The sequence below is a fragment of the Paralichthys olivaceus genome, chromosome 11 (assembly GCF_024713975.1).
Source record: "Paralichthys olivaceus isolate ysfri-2021 chromosome 11, ASM2471397v2, whole genome shotgun sequence".
Classification (NCBI taxonomy): Eukaryota; Metazoa; Chordata; class Actinopteri; order Pleuronectiformes; family Paralichthyidae; genus Paralichthys; species Paralichthys olivaceus.
Genome location: NC_091103.1, coordinates 10083584 through 10105462, shown reverse-complemented (window position 1 = coordinate 10105462; position 21879 = coordinate 10083584). Strand labels below are relative to the sequence as shown.

Sequence of the window (21879 nt, the reverse complement as noted above, 5' to 3'; positions counted from 1 at the left end):
AAGTTTGGCCTCATTAGAAACGAGCTTTGGTCGCTGTGAAGTCTACTGGTCCTGACAAGGTCGATGTGTATGTTGGAAAAAGGTCCTGAAGAGGTAACAAGGAAACTCTCACACACTCACAGCTACATAGTGTTCATTTAAATGTCAGCAGGGTTGGAAAAGCCACGTAAAAACATTTTTTAATCCCAGTTGTGATGTTCAACTCAACCTAACCTGACTACCAATGTAATCTGATTCCACTCAGTGTCTTTCAGGAATTAAAGTATGACAAATGAGAAATGAAAGTAATCAGATTGTATTTCTAGATAAATTAAATGTGTTTTGTATATTTAAGATATACAGATAAAGCGTATTGACAGGGTTTCTGTTTCTACACACCCCAGATCAAGTCGGCAAACTTGATAACCATGAAACATCACGCTGAACCCCATGTATTAACTCTGCTTGTGTCCTTATAGTGAATTCACCCTATGTAACATTTCCCAAATCAGATCTCTTTCCTGATGCAATGCTTTGTCTTTTGTCAGGTGAGAATAGTCTGTGAAAATGCCTGTAGAAGTCAGTCTAGACTGGTTCTATGTAACTTTCATAAGACGTAATCCAGAGTACAAAAACAAACCTAATGTCTACTCATTGTGTTATTCATGCAGAGCGGATGCTGATGCCTAATATGGCGCTGCCCAAAAACAAGAACTAGAGAGAGAGAGAGAGAATGAAATGACATTAACACTTATTTTTTTAAAATCTCAGACTCGTCCTGCTGGTTTCTGACTCAGTGTTCCGCAGACAGACAGCACAGCAGGAATGAGTGTTAAGTAAGATGGGACTCCTTCCTTAGTCGTGGCACCGGAATGACGTCCAGGTTCTTCCGTGTGTCTGAAAGATATGTCACATGTTCTCTGAGAGGACAATGATGAACTATTGATGGCCAGTGTGGTCCCGCTGCTGCACAGTACAGCCTTCTGATGTCCAAACAGGTTATGGTTGTTTGTTTACTTGGTAGTTTGTTGTTAGGGACACAACACAAGGAAGAACTGATTCAATTTTGTCATGGGTCTGCACCATGGAGCGGATTCAGGATTTTTTTCCCCCCTTTTCTTTAAAGTTGCAAGATTTTCATGAATTCGTCAGAGAATGATTCATGGATCTTGATGATAAAAATCTGACATGTTTAGGAGACTGATATGTATGAGTGTTTGCAATTTGGTGCAGATCCAAATAAAAATCTGGATCTAGTGAATTTAAATGTTGCTTCATAAGGGAACTTTTGGGCCTCGGTAGAGATATGAACTCTACTAAGTGACATTCTCGTTTGTCTGTTTGTAAACAAGATGACATAAAACTACTTTAGAGGGATCGCCACAAAACTTAGTGGGAGGATGTGGTATCGGTCAGGGAAGACCCAATTCAATTTTGGTGTGGATCCAGGAATTATTTTCCCCACTTTTTTCAACCTTTTTCTTTTTTTCTCAGAGAATAATTCATGGACCTTAATGTGGGACTTATATTTATGAGAGTGCAGATCAAAAAAAATGTCAATGTGGTTTCATACGGAAACTGTTGGGCCTTGTTTGTCTGTTATGTAGCAGCATCACACAAACACTTCGAAATGAATCATTCTTTACAGGTCAGGAGAGAAGCCCTTAAATGTTGGTGTGGAGCCACATCAGTGTTTGGATGCAGTGATTTTTTTTTATTCAACATTGGATGATAAGGTGTTTTTTGTTTTTTGGGGAATTTGGTGCAGCTTGATTGAATGTAAGTGGACTGTTGGGCCTTGGCACAGGTATGGACTCTATTATTCTAGTCTGAATACATGAGGAACAACTAAGAACAAATATCTGAAAACGACAAAACAATTCCCAGTCGTGACCACGAAAGAGGAACGTTCCAGGTGAATGGGAAATGAGACTGGGTTCACATTGGGCACATGAAGTGGTGAATAATTGAGTTTGTACAAACAAGCTGTTCTTTTTGCCGCTCTCATGTCTGAGCCATGACTGACTGTGAGAAGGGATCATGATGTTTTAACATGTGCTTGTTAAGCCTCAATTATTAAGGCAGGATCCGCGGCACTGTGGCACGGCTAACCTTTTGAACCCTGCACAGACGAATTCGCGTTGCATGCATACTGGCATACATGCGCCTGCACACACGCACACTCCATATGGCACAATTAACCTTTTGAACTTCCAACAGACAAACAGGCAGACAGATGCACAGGAACATACATGGTTGCACACACACATGAGTGAACATCCTAAGATTTTTATAAGCAGCCTTGTGTAAATACGCTGATGGATAAATAAGCCGTTTTTCATGTCCTTCTTCCTCGAAAGGCCGCATTATACATGCTTGGTTAAGAGAGGGAAGAAGCTACATGATTCTCACGCGTTTGAATAAGAGAACACAACTGCATTTTCTACCCTTTTAGTTACTTCTTCAAAATGATTATGGTACACATGATAATCAAAGGAGTTGTCAAATAATTATTTATCTTTTTCTCAAAACTCATATAAGATGGCTTCAAAATTTGCTTTAACATACAACTTTGCTACATTTGGTTTTCAAGGAGATCTGCCTTCGGGTACATGAGGTCATGACTGATGCAAACTGCAACTGTCACATATTCCACCTCTGACATATAGATACATTATTTTATCATCATTACACCTAAAGTGGGAGATTTAGCTTGAAATGGGCACTTTAATGTTTCTGTTGTGTGAGTAGTGCATTTCTACTACCGTTCATTCAGTAGAAGTAGAAGAGTTTTCAGTAGACTGCACCTTTGTGTCCTCAGAATGCACAACGCCACAGCACCCACTGTCAAACACTTAAATCTATCTTACAAGAAAGAACTGCCGCATGGGCAATTGCACAATTACACATTGAAAAAACAGCCAAGTATGTATAGAATTAGTTCTGCTTTCATTTTTTACTACTTGTATCTATCTATCTATCTATCTATCTATCTATCTATCTATCTATCTATATATATATTCTATTTTTATTTATATTTTTATTCTTACTACATTTCCTCTTTTACTGCTACTTCCTTGTGCTGCTGTGTCAATTGTGAATTTAGTCTATATGATCAACAAAGCTACATTTGATCTTTCCTTAGACCATGAATTACTCTCTGAGAGATCAATGAAAATGTTAAAGGGTGTTCCAACCCACCACACAATGTATGGGACGTTTGTACAGTTGTGTTCCTGATGAGAAGCAAATAAACATTCCGGGGTGAAAACAGCCTCCATGCCACAGATTCATATCAGACCTTTACACACAACGCTAACATGTCGGTGGTAATTACTTCTTTGAACTTGCTTCTTATTAATAGAATAAAACAAAGCACAAGAAATGTAACAACATGTACATTTCATGTGTTGCATCATGTGCAGCTGTTCAGTCCTATAGTGGAACAACATGGCCGAGTATAATCATGTGTGGTGAGCCTGAACTACACCCACAATATATTTCTATCAAACAGGTGAAGGTTTTGTTCACCTTCCAGATGGTTGCTTTTTAAGCTAACATGCTGGAGATACAGCAGCAGCACTGTGCCTCTGCGGTCAGACAAGTGTCCGTCCTGAATAAAAACACTCAGTCACTGTGGCAAGTTGTGACAGAAGCAGGGTTGGATGTTTTGCCAGTTCAGAAGGAATAAGTCCTGTAGCTTCTTTGTAAACACTGCAAACAGCGGAGATAGTTTTATGATCAAGCGAAAAATAGCTATTTCATTCACATTTCAAGAGCACAGGGATTTGAAATAAAATTTAGAGCCAGGGATTGGTAATTAAATTATCTTGTTATTGTGTTTTTCCCCTCGTAATCCTCACAATGTGCTGCAGAGTCTATGAAGCCCTGACTTTTACAGTTACTGGTGGACGTAACCAGGCCTTTAGGGGGAATCGCATTCTGGCGTTTATGACGATTGAAACTGGATTGAAACTGGAATTTATACGTCATACGCATTCTCCCACATGCTCCGGGCGCCACCCCTCGTCTGTATGTTCCGCACATTTTTCTGCTGTAGTGAAGGTGTCTGACCCTGACAACCTGCTACGTTCTTCACACGTGAAAACTCTGGAAAATGCCCACACCCAATTTTCACAGATATTCATATCTGAAACTGACTGGGGATCGTATTTGTATCGGCTCAGAGGAATATTGATGGGTTCTTCTTTTTTTTTTTCTTAACACCTGCAGGTTATGCACTTTCATGCCTCGTTATGATAAGATTGCACCAGCAAGAAATATCAATAAAACTCAGACGGCTCAGAGAAGTATCATTATAGTCTCGATCTCACAGGTCGAGTCTTGGCACAGACGCTGGTGCTGCCTCTATTTGATATGATAAAAAAACAGATTTAACCTGTGTCAAAGTATTGAGTAATTGAGTAGGTAAACTCCACTGAAGTAAACATAACCAGCAAAGACAACAGGTTGTCAGCTGTCAGGCTGCACTACCACCTGATATGATATAAAACGTGTAGTAAAAACTTTTATAGTGTAAAGAGGAAGTGATAAAATGACAGCAAGAAAAAGAATGCTGGAAATAATTCGAAAGCCATGATCTGACAATGAAGAGGCAGTAAAATGAACCACTAAAGGGTCAGAAACATTTGGTGAGACAAACAGGTCATAAACTTTTTTCATGGATTTATCCGCTACAGCGTGCACACGCACGCCTGTCTTCTCTCCGTGGTCATACAAAGCGAAGCCTAAAGTCCAGCTTGAGGCAGGGGTCTTAAAGGTCACGATCCCTGAGACGCTTTAGAAGGTCGCGCAAAGTTCATGACACAAGCCTGACCATATTTGGCTGCCGACTTTCTTAAAAGCTTAGAGCTGAAATTTGAAATGATAGAGAGCAAGGGAGGAAAAAAAGCAGTAACTGGAATGTTCATTGGTTGCAGCTGGGCATCGCTGGAGCAATATGGAAGCAGGCTTAATGCAGGAAGAGTGTGTGTGTGTGTGTGTGTGTGTGTGTGTGTGTGTGTGTGTGTGTGTGTGCGTATCTTCGTGCATGTGAGTCTGCGTGAGTACACTTGTGCATGCATGTCGGCCTGCTTATTCGCACATGTGTGAGAGATAAGGAACAAGATATTTGGTTTTAATACAGACCAAAGCTTAGATATTTGCAGATACATGCGTGTGTAAAAAATAACCACATGCATGCAAGCTCCAAAGTGCATGTGTCTGCATGCATGCTGGTATGTGTGTGAGTGTCAGAGATATTAGAGCAATATGAAAAAGCTTAAGCCGGAAGTACGGGGCTACAGTTAGAAACCTGTGCAGAGTTTGGGCTGAAGAGAACAGAGAAAAGAAGGAGCGGTTCTTAGAAGCAACTGAATCTCTGATTTTAGAATATAAACACCATAAAAGAAATACCATCAAATCTAAATACCATGTGTTGAATGAATTTCTGGTAGGCATACAATATGTGAAGTATAGGCCATTGCAAAGTTTGTTCCATTGATTCATCTCTGTTATTAGAATAAAATTCACAATCAGCTATTGATACAAGTCTGAAAACAACAGTAAAGGTAGCCCATAAAAGCATATATCAAAAAAACAAATTAAAAAACCTGAAAACAACAGGAAAGATTATATTATATTTGAATAAGTAGCGTGTGGAAGAACATATTGGGAAAAATGAAATAAAAAACTGTGCAGCACAAATGTCTGAATCATTTTCTGTGTAAAATGGTCATGAACATTACACTTATAGTGACATTTTAAAGCATAGAGAGTTCTTCCTTTTTTAAGAGCGATGATCGATTCATTTCCTGTATTTGAGTGAAAATCGTGTGTGTGTAAAGTTGGACTCAGAGGTTACATCTGTTTGACTTTCTCTGTAAGTGTTTCTCATGTGGAGAGAATGTGTGTGTGTGTGTGTGTGTGTGTGTGTGCTCGGTTCCGGTTGTGCTGCAGATGAACTGAGGTGACATTCTGTTGCATTTCAAACAGCATCATCTGAAGCTAAGACACCACTACGCCTCTAGTACAGTCATTACAGAACTGTGTGTGTGTGGGTGTGTGTGTGTGTGTGCGTGTTTGCTACAAATCAGAGTGTTTATTTGTCATGTTTCTCTTCAATGAAAAAAACCTTTTCTACACCCTGAATAATTTAGATAGGAGAGTTTAATAAGCTTGACTCATATTGAAAATTGCGTGTGTGTGTGCGTGCATTTGAATCTAATGTACAATGAGACCCACATGAATTATGAATCCATCCAGAATTATTTTGACGTTGTTGGAGAGAAGCCTGGTCTCTATTCAGTCGTACTTCAGATGTGGAAGCAAACACATATGTTTGTAGTGGAGCAGCGTCACACATCAAACTGTGATCGTGACTCTTCTGAATAATAATAAAGTTCTGACATTGCTCTTATGAAGGAAATGCTTTATCTCTCTCTCTCTCTCGCCCCCCCCCCCCCACACACACACACACACTCAACCTCATTTTCCCTCTTTGTTTTTCCAGTTTCTTATCCCCCCTCATCTCTCGCATCTTCTTCTCTCCCTCTTTTCCTCTTTCTGCCTCTCCTCTCGTAACCTCGGCCAGCAGCAGGTCTACAAAGCTTTCTGTGAGCCAGCAGCAATTCCTGGAGGGCAGTCAGGCAAATAAACCCGACCAGTGCCCGCTGCATGACTCACAGAGAGACAGGGGCCGAGGGAGAGAGAAGTAGAGAGACAGAGGGTGTGAGGGAGAGAATGAGGAGGGTGGAATCGTTGAGATGAGTGGGCACCAGGATTTTAGGCTGTTATAAGAGCTGATGAGAGGGGGCAGGTTGGAGAAGGAGATGGGCTAGGAGAGGAGGAGGGGAAAAAAGTGGAAAGATACAATGATAGGCTCTAGGAGAGATTATGAGGGGGAGGCTAGGACAGAGAGAGAGAGGGAGAGAGAGCGAGAGAGATAGAGATGGGGGCAAACTGAGGGCAACCTGAGCGATCTTGCATGCACACGAGAAGAGCAGACAGGCACGCAGCTCAGCGAGGAGGCACGAAGAGAGCAAAATAACTCCTCCTCCTCCTCCCCTCCCAGTCTCTCTCGTCCCCTTCCCCTCTCCCAAAAAGCGAGCAGGCCTACACGACATATTGACCCGAGGCCGAGCAGAGTGGGCCTGAGGGAGTCAGAGGCAGACAGGGGGGGTAGTCGTCGGGTGGAATGGGAGTAAGGGGCAGCACTGAAACATGAGCTGATGGATGAGGAGTCACACTTATAGATACAAAAAAATTCATTTGGTTTTCTGTTTAAATATTTTTTGGATTTAGAAAAATATTTTTGATTAAAAAGGAACCACAAAGATGGAGTTCATTATTATTATCATTATTTTCATTTGTCCAAATTCTAAAGGCTAAATGATGACTGGATTATTATTGTATTATGTATTTCAATTGTGGATTATTTGGTTGTTTTTTTCAACTATAGTGTTTATCATTGTTTTTTTACACAGTTAGTCTGGATGTTAGATATAAAACACATAAATTAAACATAGATATTTGTAATTATATATGTTTCATGAAAATTAGCTTATGCAGCTAACTCTGGTTCATGCACAGTGTTTTGTCTATTAATTCATGAGCACTGTTGCTAAAAAGGAAATTATCATAATTAGGAAGTGGATTTTGAACAAAGAGTCAAAAATAGGAAGTAATTGCACCTGGCCAAGAAATAGACTGGTTCATAAAGCTCTTGTGAAACCCTCTCATTTCCATTTTTACACTTTAGTTTTTTTGCAGATTAAAGAAAGGAGAACATGATGATGAGTGAGCTTTAGAGGTCAAACTCAGGCTATACCTGTTTGTCCATGTTTCCAGTCTAACTTAACCGTTTTTCTGGCTGCAGCATTATATGTAGAGTGTAAGTGTACTTTCCAAAATCCCAAAGTCACCAACAAGGAAAAAAGAGAAACATAAAATACTGAGGACATGAGCATGCTGTTCTCTCTGGTAGCTTTGGCCCTGGTAACAAATAAAACCTGTGAATAAAAACACACCAGGGAGAGGAGAAAGGAGAGCGAGCTAAAAAGGATTAGGCACAAACAGACAACAGATGAACTGAAAGATACGGCAGGAGGGAGAAGTTTGTCTGAAAAATGAGAAGTGAATGAGCAGTGGAGAGGAGAACTAGGAGGTGGGGGGGGTTTGAGATCTGCTGTTTGCCCCATGTGAGCTGTCTCTGGGCCGGGTTAGACGGCCATACCTCCGCCCCGGTCTCCCTCTGGACCGCATTAGACATGGTGCTCAGATAATACACTGGTGGGGGTTTGGTGGGGATGTGGGGGTGGGTGGGGGTGGCAGACGGAGAGAAGGAGTGGGGGGTGAGCATGAGAGAATTCTTTTGTGATTTTAATACCACCTGACCAAGACGGGAACAACTAATCAGATGAACCAAACATATATCACGTAGCCATTATTGAGACCAGCAGTGCAGTTGACAGTACATGGCCGGAAGAATAACAGTCCTAACTCTGTATGTAAGTGTATATATGTATATATATATTCACATATAAAACTTTAAATATATATATATTTAAAGTGTATTTAGTTTTGTACTCTTTTAATACTCACTAAAGAGTAAAAATAAGGAAACATCTTTGTGGGAGGTGAGACTAGTTTCAATGTGGCTGTCTGCGGACTCAAAATATTTCTGAATACATGCTACCAACCCTAGAAAACCACAATATGTTAATCTAACTCACCATATATACTTAAAGATATAAAGTTCCCCTCCATTTCCATTTATTAATGCTAAGCTAAGCCAAACCATCTCTTTACAATACAGATTTGACCTTCAACCATCAAAATCTAATCAGTTCATCTTTGAGTCCAAAAGAACATTTGTACCACATTCAAACCAAGACCCTCAAGGTGTTCTTGAGACATCGTGTTCACAAGACAACCAATGTGTGTTGTAATAGCTCAGTCACCTTGACCTTTGAGAACCAAAAACAAATTAATTAATCCTGACTCAAACATTTGTAACAAGTTTTAAGAAATTTCCTCTCAGTGCTCTTGAGATATCTCGCTAACATGACTGGGACAGAGGAATACACAACCCGAAGACACCAAAAACCTTTTGTGTTTCGTTTGGATTAAGAAGTTGTAGTAGCTAATATTATATGCATTCTATAATGAGTGTCAAATGAATGAAATCTATATAATTTCCATTTTGCACTGACCGAATTAAACCTCCTCCTCTGATCCCTCTCAGATTGACCAAATGATAACAGGAATATCAGGCTGGCAAAAAAGCAATTACTGTTTCTAATAAATGTGAATGTATATGATTTGAATAAAGCACCAACTTCAACAGATAATCGTTTTTCTCTTTTAGTTTGTTTATTTAATCAATGTTACATTAAACTAACATAAATAAACATTTTTATGAACAAAAGGCACACAGTTCAAATATAAACAGAGAACGTCTGTACAGTTTGTCTCAGTAAAACATGTCTACTGTCTCTGAGCGAGAGAGCAGTCCAAGAGAGATGAGTTTCAGGGGGGTCGCTGACAGAAAGCTTAAGTGCCGCCGCAGCTGCAGCATAGTCGTCGTCGAGTCTCAGTGGGGAAACTATACACTCTTCAGTCCCCTGCGAGGAGTCAAAGTGGCGAAGACCAAAAAAAGACAACCTGCGAACAGCACTTGCTTGTTGTGAAACCTCTTCCTGGAGGTTTTTAATGTGTGGATGTCCACTGGGGAGAAGTCCCACTGAAACTCACGTCCATTGTCTGGTTGAAGAGGCCACGAGATTCATGTCCACTAAATTAAAAGATTCAAACACGCAGCACATAGACTTGAAAAAACATACGGGCCGGAGGCTGGGTAAACACTACGATTTTTTTTTTTTTTTGCAAGAGAATGAAATGGGGGTTTGTGGCCTTGGTTTATCTACGGAAGCATCTGACTGGTCGGTTTCTGCTTCCTCAGAATAATAAAAACGGGCCATTGGTCATTCACAGTACTGGCGAGATGCTAACCGTCTACAACAGCGTCTGACCTGATGTGGAGTTCATATACAGCCGTATGACTAAGTCAAAATGATAAGGGGGGACTAGGTTTGTTTTATTTCCAGAATAAAAAGGTAGCTCAAATCCTCTCAGATGATCATCACGAGGCTCCTGTTCAAACTAGATAACAAAGTGTGGTATCTGAGTCCAGTCGGGCGTGTTGCAGCTGCTGTCAGTTGTCATCCACCTCTGCAAGCAGTAGGAAACAGGTGCCGTCCTTTGCTATAGTTCCAGTTTTGACTGGTTGTTCCTAACTGCAGTCCAGTCTAGTTTTGGATCCAGTTGGCTACAGACCAGGATCTTCACATATTTGCAAATATTTCATAGATTTTGCTTTGATCTGCAGCAGATGGGGATAAAACCAGATCCAAAAGGAGTTGGCCAAAGCAACAATAGACTTCTCTTGAGCGGCAAACTCTACCTCTGTGACACAGATGAAAGCAAACTATGAGTAAGTATTTGCAAAAACAGACAGATCCAGGTCTGATCCGGGGGTTAGACAGAGACGGTGCTGGGTACCTCCTCATAGTGAATGATAAAGTAAGGGTAACTCTGGTCATCATTGAAGATGACGTAAATCTGCGGGTCCACCCAGTTGTCCACACAGGAGTCATAAAGATCACTGGAGGAGTCGCGGGGATTGATGGGTGGCGGCCTTCGCATGGAGGGATTTCCTACAGTAAACCTGTGCAGACACAACAAAGAAGACGGAGACAAGGTTAGTTATGTGGACGGGACTATAACCTGATGAACAATAGTCTTTGCATTTCCTAGTTTTCCTGACGGAAAATGTCTGGAGACAGATTTCGATTCACTTCTGTGAGTCTGCAGTTACAGAAGAATAATTTACCATCTAAAAGAAAACTCGTCTAAATTTAATGATTACAAGGCTGCCGCTCCTCTGTGTGTTTTAGGGCATCTTAAATAATATAAGCATATGCTGCAAGTGCATGAAATGAATGTACTATAATTATATGAAATAAGTCCACGCATTTTAACCAGTTTGTTTTTCCTCCCTTAAATATTAATGTCAAGCCCTAAAGACCCATAATCCATCAATCTTTATACAACTTCCTTTGGGGTCATAAATAAAACATATAAGAATAAGAACATTTTCAGCTCCAGACAAAGACACAGGGTATGACTGAGAGTCTGTGTGCCAGATACAGTTTCAGACAGGGAGTTAATCACATTGTACAGATAACTTCTATAGTTGAATGAGGTCTGGAAGCAATGTCTCTGCCTGTGCAGTGGAACAAATTGAACCCAGGTTCTGAGTGGAGGGGGCGCTGTGAGTGGGGTTTTTGTTTCTTTGGGTGCAACACACACAGCAGCATAACAACACTGATGATGCACAATGGCTTCAACCAAATCTGCCGTTTTGCATGTGTCGCCCTTGATCTGACTCCCAGTTGAAGGAATTTGGACAAGCATCATGGATAGCATGACTTAATGCTGGTTGATGGAAAATAATCTTGGGATTTCAATAAACCATATAAATGCTATAACGTGTTCTATGTGTGAGTATTTAATTTGAAAACACTCACAGCGAGGGGGAGGGGAGGCGACAAAAAAACAGATTTTTTTAGGAAGAGGTGGGGCTGGAGGGAGGATACTTCGAACAGCAAGTTTAGAAATACAAAAACATGTTACTCAAATACAAGCTGGATACATAAGGCCTTAATTTAGCATTTACCAAACGATGTTTCTTCCAGTCCACACCTCAAAACAAAGGATGGTGTCTCTAGTATTAAGAAAATGGTGCTTCTGCAAACACACTCATCTAACCTTTCACATTAAAGGCCTTGAAATACAACATAAATACTGCATCAGAAACTCATATATATTGATAATACTGCAGTTAATATGTGGTTTTATTTGGTATATGTTGTGTGTGTGTGTGTGTATATATAAATATATTTAAATTCGCTGCAGTAGCCAAAAACACTTATTGTTAGCTTGTGATTTTAATCTCAACTGAAAGCTCTAAAAATATACTATTATACAATGTTCATAAATCTATGACTTTTGGAAAGCAATGTATATCAATAATGACAAATACTGTGATATAACCACACAGGGGTTACAGCAGAGACAGACAAAGCCGCGGGAAAAAGCACGTGACAAAATTTAAGGCGACCAAATTGAAACGCCACATCGCCTTGAATAAAATTGTCACAATTTAACAACAAAATTATATCTATAATGACAGCAACCACACACACCTGCCAGTGAGGACTTTGGCCAGGAACATGCAGTGGACTCCTTTGGGCGAGCGCTTGGAGAAGTTGTGGGAGTAGACAGCCTTGCGGGCGAAGTAGGAGCCCTGGCCGAACATGGTGGCGTGCTTTCCGCAGACTCGCGGGTCAAAGTTGTGCTTGCAGATGCCGTCCACCACGTCAACAGAGGTGCCGTGGAAGAGGTGTCGCTCGCTCAGCAGCCGGTCCATCTCCGACATGCGCCGCGACATGTACTCCTTCTTCCTGTTACATTAGAGGGACACAGACGGTTGAAACAGATTCTCAGTGTTGTGTGTGTTTTTTTTTATTAATGTACCTGTATTGATAAAAAGTAATAAACAAGAAAAATTATGATGCACAAAGCTCAGTTGAGTGCAGTTCAGCTTTCTATTTTAAAGTTGTGATCAACAGCTTGTTTGCTCTAAAACAGGGAGAGAACATTGGGACTAATCCATTGTTTGAGCAACACACACACACACACACACTGCTTTTTGATGTGAGCGGATCAATCAGGCACGTTGAGGCGAAAGCGTTTTCGAGCCAGACAGGCTGTGACCCAGGCATGACCTCCTTTGACCCTATGGCTTATGACCTGACAGACACACACACACACACACACACACACACACACACACACACACACACACACACACACACACACACACACACACACACACACACACACACACACACACACACAAATCCAATTTTAGGATGAAGCTGATCAACTTCCTTTGACATCAACAAGCGGCCTTTCACGTGCCAATCTACACACACACACACACACCCCACACGCAAATGAACACATGCAAACGCACAACCAACCAGTCGTTGTTTTGCAGTCATTACCTGAGCATGGGAAGCATCACTTTCAGGCAAACACATTAACACCCTGTCAGTCATTGTGAAACTGTAACAGTCAGTGTGGGAAAGTCTAAATGTCACATCTGATAGGACCTGCCCTGCTCCACCACAGCAGTTAGCGAACACCATCCTCTGCAAGCATCCATCCATCCGCCATGGTGGATCCATTCTCACGAAGCGCCACACAGCTGGTCCCACTTGCCCTATTTTCTCTCTTTTCTGCCTGCTCTCACAGTGTCTTGTTCACCCTGTGTTTGTTGTTAGGAAAGGTTTCTATTCTGGTTTTTGTGTGCAGGAACTTATGCAGCTTCGTCTGACATATTCCAATAGTTCCAACAACTGAAATCTGGATAAGAACAATACACTTTGGGCCACAACAGCAAAATATGTGGAACAAGGACAGCGGTGGAACCAAAGAATGTAAAGAAACAGAAACTTATCTAAATATAATTTTGTGTCTCCAAGTGAGGTCAAATCTCTTAACTAGAAATTGCCATCAAACAGACTAAAGGTCTTCTACTTAAAATCATACCATGCTTATGATGGATCTTTTTAGCAAATCTGCAAAGTTAAGTTCAAGAAAACAACCACAAATGCATCAAACTCCGATGGCACAGCTGCACCACAAAGGAAAAAATACATTCAAGAGAAATGAAGAAGCTCAAACCCGTTAGATTACTGGAAATAGTTCATGGGTTGAGAATAACATCAACAGCAAAAAGGAAGTTCTTTAAAAAAGTATTTAAAAAAGCTTTTGCCTGTCAGCTCACCTCTTATATTTCTCCCAGAGGAAGGGGTTCTGTACGCGCTGGATCTTGATGATCCTGAACTTGGTCTCTGACACGGTCTTGTGGAAAAGGCTGTACACCGTGCGGTAGCTGCGGTCCTCACGCGATACAGGCACCTGCAGGAAGTCCTGGTTCATCATCATAGGCAACCACGTTTCTGGGAAAAGGCTTGGCGGGTTTGTGGTGGTTGGCGAGAGGGGGTGCGACGCGGAAAGATCCATGGAAGAAGAGGACGGAGAGGGGGAGGATGAAGAGGGGAGGGGAGGTGCAGAGAGGCCGCCCAGTGTCCTATAAAGAAAAGAAAAAACACAAAATTAGATTTTTGATTAGAGGGGAAATTAATCATTAAACAGTTTTGATCATTAAATGTTCAAGCCTTTTATCAAGGGAAAATATTTGCTGGTTCCAGTCACTCAATCATAAGGATTGAATGCTTTTCTACATTTTATATCAGTGTAAACTGAATAAGAGGGTACACTGGACTGTTCATCGGACAAAACAAGTCATCTGAAGTCTGCAATTCAGGTTCTGCAATTCAAGGATTAATCTACAAACTGACACACTAATAAATAATGAGAATAAGTGGTTGCATAAACACGTTTTGGGTACTGCAGTTTCCTGTGATAGCACATATGATGTAACTGTAAATTCAGACAGGTTTATGAAAACAACTGTGTAATTAAGTACTTTGCAGAATAGAGGGAGTGCTCGAGTACACAGACAATTAATTTATTACAATTATTGGATGAGGTAAGTAGGTCTAGCACAGCAGGTCATCTGTTGGAAATGTATCGTAAAATCAACTATTGCTGATAAATTCAAATCCCCATAAGATACTGAAATAATAAAAGAAAACTGAGTACACGGGGTGGGAAAAAACTGCTATTTCTTTATATAATAACCCACTCTTTCTCTTTCTCTTTCTTATAGCCCTTCACATGTTGTATAAGTTGCTTTTTACATTTGCCATTGTCAAAGAAACTCAAAGAAACATATGGGAACTGATATGAACTCAGCAGACAGCACAACTTAGGCAACAGTAAGATCTGGGTCATGTGGTAAATATAGGAGCTTTTTAACAGGAGTAAGAACTAACATCTTCAACAAATCCACCCCTTTAATCAGAGTAAAGGAGCTGAGAAATTAAAGTCAACAATTGTCATTGCTTTATGATGACATTTTAGTTGCTGTACTACATAAAAAAGTGTTTTATATAGTCTAATTTACCACGACCTGAGGGTCAGTGAAAGCAGCATCCCAGGCCTGTTCATTTAGAGCAATGGAAGCATCAGCAACACGCCCTACATCACAGCGTGCAACCCATCTCCCCACCTTCCTCAGCCCTCATCCCCACGTGTTTCCAATCAAGGCTGCATCCTGACATAAAACAAAACTGATGTTCTCCTGCTACAAAGTCTGCGCTTTCAAAAACCATGTCCCATCAACTGTCAACAGCGGTGTGACTTCGCTGAAAAGCGAAGCGGCGCAGCCAGCAGCCGTCGCCGAGCAAACAAAACAGCAGGGCAGCGTGAAAATGAAAGCAGACACCAAACAAGACGATGGGGAGGCAGAGTGAGGGATGAGAAGAAGACAGTGGGAGGAAAGAATGAAATGCCAAGTGTGGAGCTGTCGTTGAAGTGACAAAAAAACTATTGTGTCTGCCATTTGAGTCAGTAACAGAGGTTTGGCTGTCAAGTAATCACTCTGTGAGTGTAAATGCTGTTAGCCCCACCAGCCACAAGAGAGTGTGTGTGTGTGTGTGTGTGTGTGTGTGTGTGTGTGTGTGTGTGTGAGTGTGTGTGTGTGTGCATATGTGTGTGTGTGTGTGTGTGAGATCAAAGTGTGACTCTGAATCAGCGTGACAGCTTTCCTCATTTCTCTCTCTCTCTCTCGTCTTGTCCATCCGTTCTCAATCTCTTGCCGCAATCGATGTCTCTATTCCCCCGTGTGCTTTGAAAAGATCACAGACAGGCTGCTGCAGAAAACGAGTGTGAAATGAAAAAGGGACAGATAGCAAGACACTGATGGTGTTGTAGGGTGGGGGGGGGTGGGGACTAGTGAAAAGGTGAAAGATTAGATCAGATAATAAGGGAGGGAGGGAAAGATTGAGGAGATGACCAAAAATAACATCACCAGGAAAGAGAGAGAGTGACAGAGACATGACGGAAGACGAGGGAGGGTGCCAATCAAGCTGATGACCTCAACCTCTAAGCCCAGCACAGATTGTTCCTTGTACAAACACACACACACACACAAGTGTGTTTTGGTCACTTGCGAGGACACTGCCTGACACATTAAGGCTACAGACTGCATTACTCTGCTACAGATACGCCTGGTGTCCACATTACTCTGGAATTTTAAAGCTGCTAATAAGCTATTATTTAAGCAACACAATTATGCCACTACCAACCAAATGCTTCCTATGTACACCGGCACGAGGATGCCCAGCCAACAGAATTTATTCAATACATGGCCGTAACTGGAAAGCACAAGCAAGTGCATTAAAGTCACTCGCACATGCAACAGATTCCGATAGACAGGTACACAGACTAAAGACTGAGAGAAAAGAGAGACAAAGAACTAACCAAAAAGCTTTTGGACCACAGTGTGAGCATGGTGTAGCTCGAGCAGCACAAGTGAGCATGTGGGACATAGTGCTGAGATCTCTTATGTTATGATGAGAAGTGTAAAAACTGCTTTGGCTGGTAGAACAGGGTACCCAGATAATCTAGATAATTAATGGGAAACAACAGGAGCCGAATCCCTTGTGTGGACACAGATTGTTTGAGTTTCAAAATGTTTCAAAAGGCCCAGAATAAAATCCCTTCATCCGAATTCCAGCTTCCCACAGTTGCTTTTCACACTCCTTCTCTCACCAGCTCTACTCTGCGAAAAAAAACCCAGCCTGGAAACCATTTAGACCTCTCTCACTTCCTGTCACCATGCTCACTCTATCTCCCTCTCTAACTCACATTATCTTTCTCCCTGTTCCTACAGCTAATTTTCCTCTCTCTATTTTGTCTCCTCTCGACAGTCGGTCGCTGCGGTAACAGCTTGTACTGCCGTTAACTCCATGTGGGATGCTGGGAGAACAATGTCAGAGCTGCTTGCTCTGCAAAGGAAGTAATGAAGAAAAAAAACGAATAAGATCACCCTAGTTGTTTGCATCTGGTATCACTAGTTTGAGGAATAAAACTGGGGCGGGTGCAGCAAGGCAGGTCGCTTCACTGCTGTAAAGAAAGTGGCAGCTGAGAATTTCTGAAATCAGCTTTTAGAAAAAATTAAAAATGTTCAAATAAGTCAGAGATTTAGTTTGTTCACTGTTTAGGAAATAGAAGAATTAAAACTGGTTTAAATTACTGATGCAATAATTCTTGATTTGATTCTTTTCTGTTCGGTCTCTTGTCATCGGCCTGCTTCGTTTTCCCGTGTCCCGGAGATACTACCTGATTTGCCAAAAATCTTAGCTGTTAATGTGGGCTTTGGCTTCAGCTCAGACTGCCAGTGTGCCACAGTCTTGCAATTGGATTAAAGGTGAATGTGATGTTCGGAGTCTTTTGAGTATTTAGCCCTGACTGGGACATTAGCATTGTGTACCGACCTCCGTGTGCCTGCCTGTCTCCAAACAGGAACTCGGGACACTCACAGAGCAGGGAGAGCCACAGGGAGAGCAAACTGTGTATATGTGTGTTTGTGTGCGTGTGTGTGTGTGTGTGTGTGATGCCAGACACCTCGAGGTCCTTGTTTCAATTGTCAACGTAGAGTTCATATACAAAATACCAGATGTTCTCTAACAGGGTGGTAAATAAACGGCAGATACAAAGAGAAACAGAAGCAGCAGTAAGAGACAAGGAGAGACCATCAATCACATGAGGGACATCTACCTCTGAACTGAGGACTGATCCTTCCTTCAACTTTGCATAACGATTAACTAGCAGCAGTTCTAAACTCTCGCGCTTATCAGTGTGCTTGGTTTTTCTTCATAGAAGTGAATATACTGCCTGGAAATAACAGCCTACTTCCGAGTATCTAAATAGCCTCAAAGCTTACACTTCCTTTACTCCAAACTTAGTGGGTATGGGTGGGTTTTGTAAATGCTCAAAAAGGCGATTGATTCCTTTATAGGAAGTAGAGGAGTTTGCCTTTGCTGTGTCCCCCCTGGTGCGCCATGTTCGACGTCAGGTCCGCACCGGAAACCATTGCCATTGCTGCATTTTGCACGATATAAAGCAAATACAAAAATCACTGTTCTGCTTTGTTCCCGAAATGTAAAAATATAGTAATTAATCAGACAAACGTTCATGGCTATTTATGTGCCAACGCCCGGAAGTTCAATGCGTGTCACAACATTATGATGGGAAAGTTCAACAGTCAGCGTCTCGACTGCCAAAATAAAGAAGAGGAGATTAGCTTGTTCTTTCACGTGCCATGTTTTTGACACTGTCGTTCAGAGCCGCAGCTGATAAAAATACATGTCAAGAGTCATTTGACCCCAGAGTGAACGCCGATTGTATCCATTCCCATCGCAGAGAAGGGCCAGATGTTAACGGGTGTTAGTGAGTTTTCTGACCAGGGGAAAAGGAGCTCTGGTCTCTGTTGGTGCTCACAGCACAGCAGAAAGTTATTGTGATTATTGTGAGCTGCCGTAATCCTCTGTTTTGTAAAATAATAAAAGAAAATGATTTTGTAATATGGATGATATGCAAAGATTTTTTACGTGTGGAATTTATAAATTATCCAGTTATTTGGGAGAAGACAAAAAAATCGAGTCTATGTATAGATATGTAATAGCTGATTCATTCATTTGTAAATTCATTTGAAATTTCTAAGTCTTCTCTTTTTCCCCATGTTTTTTATATATATATAAACATATGTATGTTGAAAGTATTTACTTACTGTAGATGGGGTGTAAGCATTACAGAGGACATGAACATTGGCCGCCTCTTGATCTGGCGTCTGAACCCGAAGATAGCATTCTGCTGGAAGCCCTCCCTGATGTTGAGGATATACTGGTTCTGGAGCGTATTGAACCGCACCTCCTTAAGACCCCTCGAGCTTGCCTCCTCTATGAGCTTCACCACCGGCTGAAGGGAGGGGAAAAAAAGTAACGAAAGAAGAGGAAGAAGAAGAGGACAAAGAGATGAAGAGGAGTTTAGACTTGTTTATTGTTTTTATAGAGCAATTTATCATTATCTTCATTTAAAAAAAGAAGAGACTTATCTGTGAGCTATTGTGCAATGTACAGACTAACAAACTGATAACAACACACACACACACACACACAGAGCGAGAGAGAGAGTGAGAGAGAGAGAGAGAGAGAGAGAGAGAAACAATCTACTGATTTAGTGGAATTGCAGTTGGCTGTGGACAGCTGTGACACAGGGGGTATTCAGGAGTGGGAGTGTTCATCCGAATTGATCCCATCACAGTGTTTAGACAAGTGGTTGGTGTGAGCAGCGTTAATGCGTCTGGTTTCATGTTCATACAGCCTGCACACAGACACACAAAGACACACACATTGAGCGGCTCACCTCAGAGTATTCCCTCCAGCCAAAGTTGTCTCTGCAGTAGTACTTCCACACCGTGTGACAGCTGGGGGTAGGATTTGGGATTGTTGTGGGCGTGGGCAAAGGGCTCGGGGGAGTGGTCAGTCGTCTGACCCGGTCAAACTCCAGATCACACACTCGCATCGCCCCAAAGTCGAGAGAAAACACTCGACCCCTGCAAGGCAAAAGTCAAGAGCCATTGTTAACGAACAAAGAAGTGAGGGGGAATAGTACATTCATACAGTCAGCTGACATGTGGCTGTGGCACGGTGACTTTGTCGTTAAATGGTCACAGTTTATATTTCCAGCAGCAGGCATGCCTGTCTGGTCATGCGGCTGCTGATGGAACCTTAATTTAACCCGAGTGCCCGGGGGCAAGACGACCAATCCTCTAATTGCTTACTCAGTGTGAATCACACAGGATGACAACAATCATCTACATGACTTACAAGCCACATGTAAACATGCATGGATGAAAGAAAATGAGACAAACATGATAAAAACATGACACACACTGAAGAGCTTAATGATTTACACAGTAATCATCCCAATCTCTCTTACTAATGGTGAAATTCACTCAAGATTTGACCCGAAGAGGTCAGAGGTCACGTTTAGCTGTGTCTCAATTCAGCAGATGAACCAGTCTATGCAGCCGACATCATCGGCATCCTCCGACCGAACATAAGTGAGATGGTCTGGTCTGCCTATTGCATCTCCAGCTTCTCCTGCCGTTACTTTGTCGCCTAGCAACAAAGCTACAGACCAAAATATTCTTCGATTGATTTTGATCATTTGCTCGGGGCTGGAAGGCCATATTTGCTGGGCGCGTTTGGAGGAGCCTCTGAATTGGGGCAGTCGCAGCGGTGACGCTATCGAGTCTACGAATGCAGCTGATGAAGGACGCAGCCCCTCAATTGAGAAACATCTTATTTGTCTTGTTAAAGGGCACGTCAGCTGATGCTGAGCTTTCTCGTCGAAGGTTGATCATTAAGTACAGTATATTTACACTCCAGTGAACACACACAATATGGTATCGTACCATCTGCTAAAAAGTACAAATGTGTAATACTAAATTGTGCACACATACAACCTCCCTTAACCCCTGTTTATCTCAACAAGCCTAGGTCAAAACCCCACTGTATATGTGCATGTGTGTGTTTGTGTTTGCATCAGTCTCTCTACTTTACATTCATCCATAGGACCCCTGGCAAAGCCTTTCTGGGTCAGACATACCACACATACAACGGCACCCTGCGCCAAGGACGGCAGACAGACACATACAGTGCAGGCTACAGATACACACAGAGAGGTACACACAGCACTCACACTGGAAAAACGCACACAAACACACACACACGCCTGTAAAAGTGTTAATGGGCTCATTGATTTTTGCAGGGGAACTAATTGGATGTAATGTCAAAGGTCAGACATTGGTGAGAGTGCGTGTCCGGAAACGTGCGTGTGTTTGTGTGTGTCGAGCAATGGCTGGGTTCTGGTAATGTGTGTGTGTCAGGTTTGTGCTAAATAAAGCACTGAAGCAATTGCAGAAAGTTTCTATAACACGGAGATGCTGGATGCAGAAGTGAAACCACATATTATAATGGGTACACGGTATACATGTATTCAGTTTCATCTACTGTGAGTGCATTTACTGGACACACACACGGTTTCAGTGATAATGACTTGCTGAGTCATTTTCCTAAACAAACTTGCACACTGATACAAATGCTAAAATGATATACTCTTTTATTTATGGCTTGTGAAGCCGCTAAGTCATGATGTGACTGAATCTATGAGAGGAAGTGAAACAGGAGGTCATTCACTGAGCACGTGCGGAAAAAACAAACGGTATTTGAGGAGTGAGTCACTGACCAGCAGAACACGCACTGATGAGAAAAATCGATAACACAGATGTCCTCCAGAACTGCTCGCAAGTAACTAAAAAAAGGTTCTGTTTCATGTGAGGGTATGAACAGAGAATTATATTTAAAAAGGTAGCAACGTTACATAGAAATGGATGCTCCAGACACACAAACCAATTAAGTGTGAGAACAGAACATCTTTTTTTTTCACATCTGGACACTTTGTTTTCTCAATTTCTGTCTCACTTTGTTCTATCACCTCTCTGCTCTGTTCCCTGTTTCACTGCTTCTTTTCTGGCTCTCCGCACATCTTTGTTCTGTTTTTTTCTTCTTTTGTCGGAACAAGAAAGTGCAGTAGATGCACCTGCATGCCCCCCCCCCCTTCCCCTCTCTAAGTACAGAACAGTTTCTTCCAGGAGTCGTACGTCACGACCACAACAGCTCTTGTGGATGGCTGTGAATTCAAGTGACATATGAATGACCCTAGGACACAAATCTGTATATATTGAGGTGTATATTTAACCACATTACAATGAATTTAAGTGAAATATGACACATT

The 21879-nt window shown here is 41.8% G+C and overlaps 1 protein-coding gene across 2 annotated transcripts in view; it reads right to left on the bottom strand.

Moving 5' to 3' along the window:
- Positions 1-9329: 9329 nt before the first annotated feature.
- The window catches only part of tiparp (TCDD-inducible poly(ADP-ribose) polymerase), a 30773-nt gene continuing 18223 nt past the window's right edge, over positions 9330-21879 (bottom strand). For both annotated transcript variants that reach the window (XM_020095136.2, XM_020095139.2), the window contains exons 4-8: positions 19444-19633; positions 18809-18996; positions 13895-14200; positions 12246-12503; positions 9330-10705 (exon numbers count right to left, since the gene is read on the bottom strand). In XM_020095136.2, coding sequence (XP_019950695.1) covers positions 10516-10705; positions 12246-12503; positions 13895-14200; positions 18809-18996; positions 19444-19633 — 1132 coding nt within the window. In that variant the 3' untranslated portion in view covers positions 9330-10515. The remainder of the gene's footprint in view (positions 10706-12245; positions 12504-13894; positions 14201-18808; positions 18997-19443; positions 19634-21879) is intronic.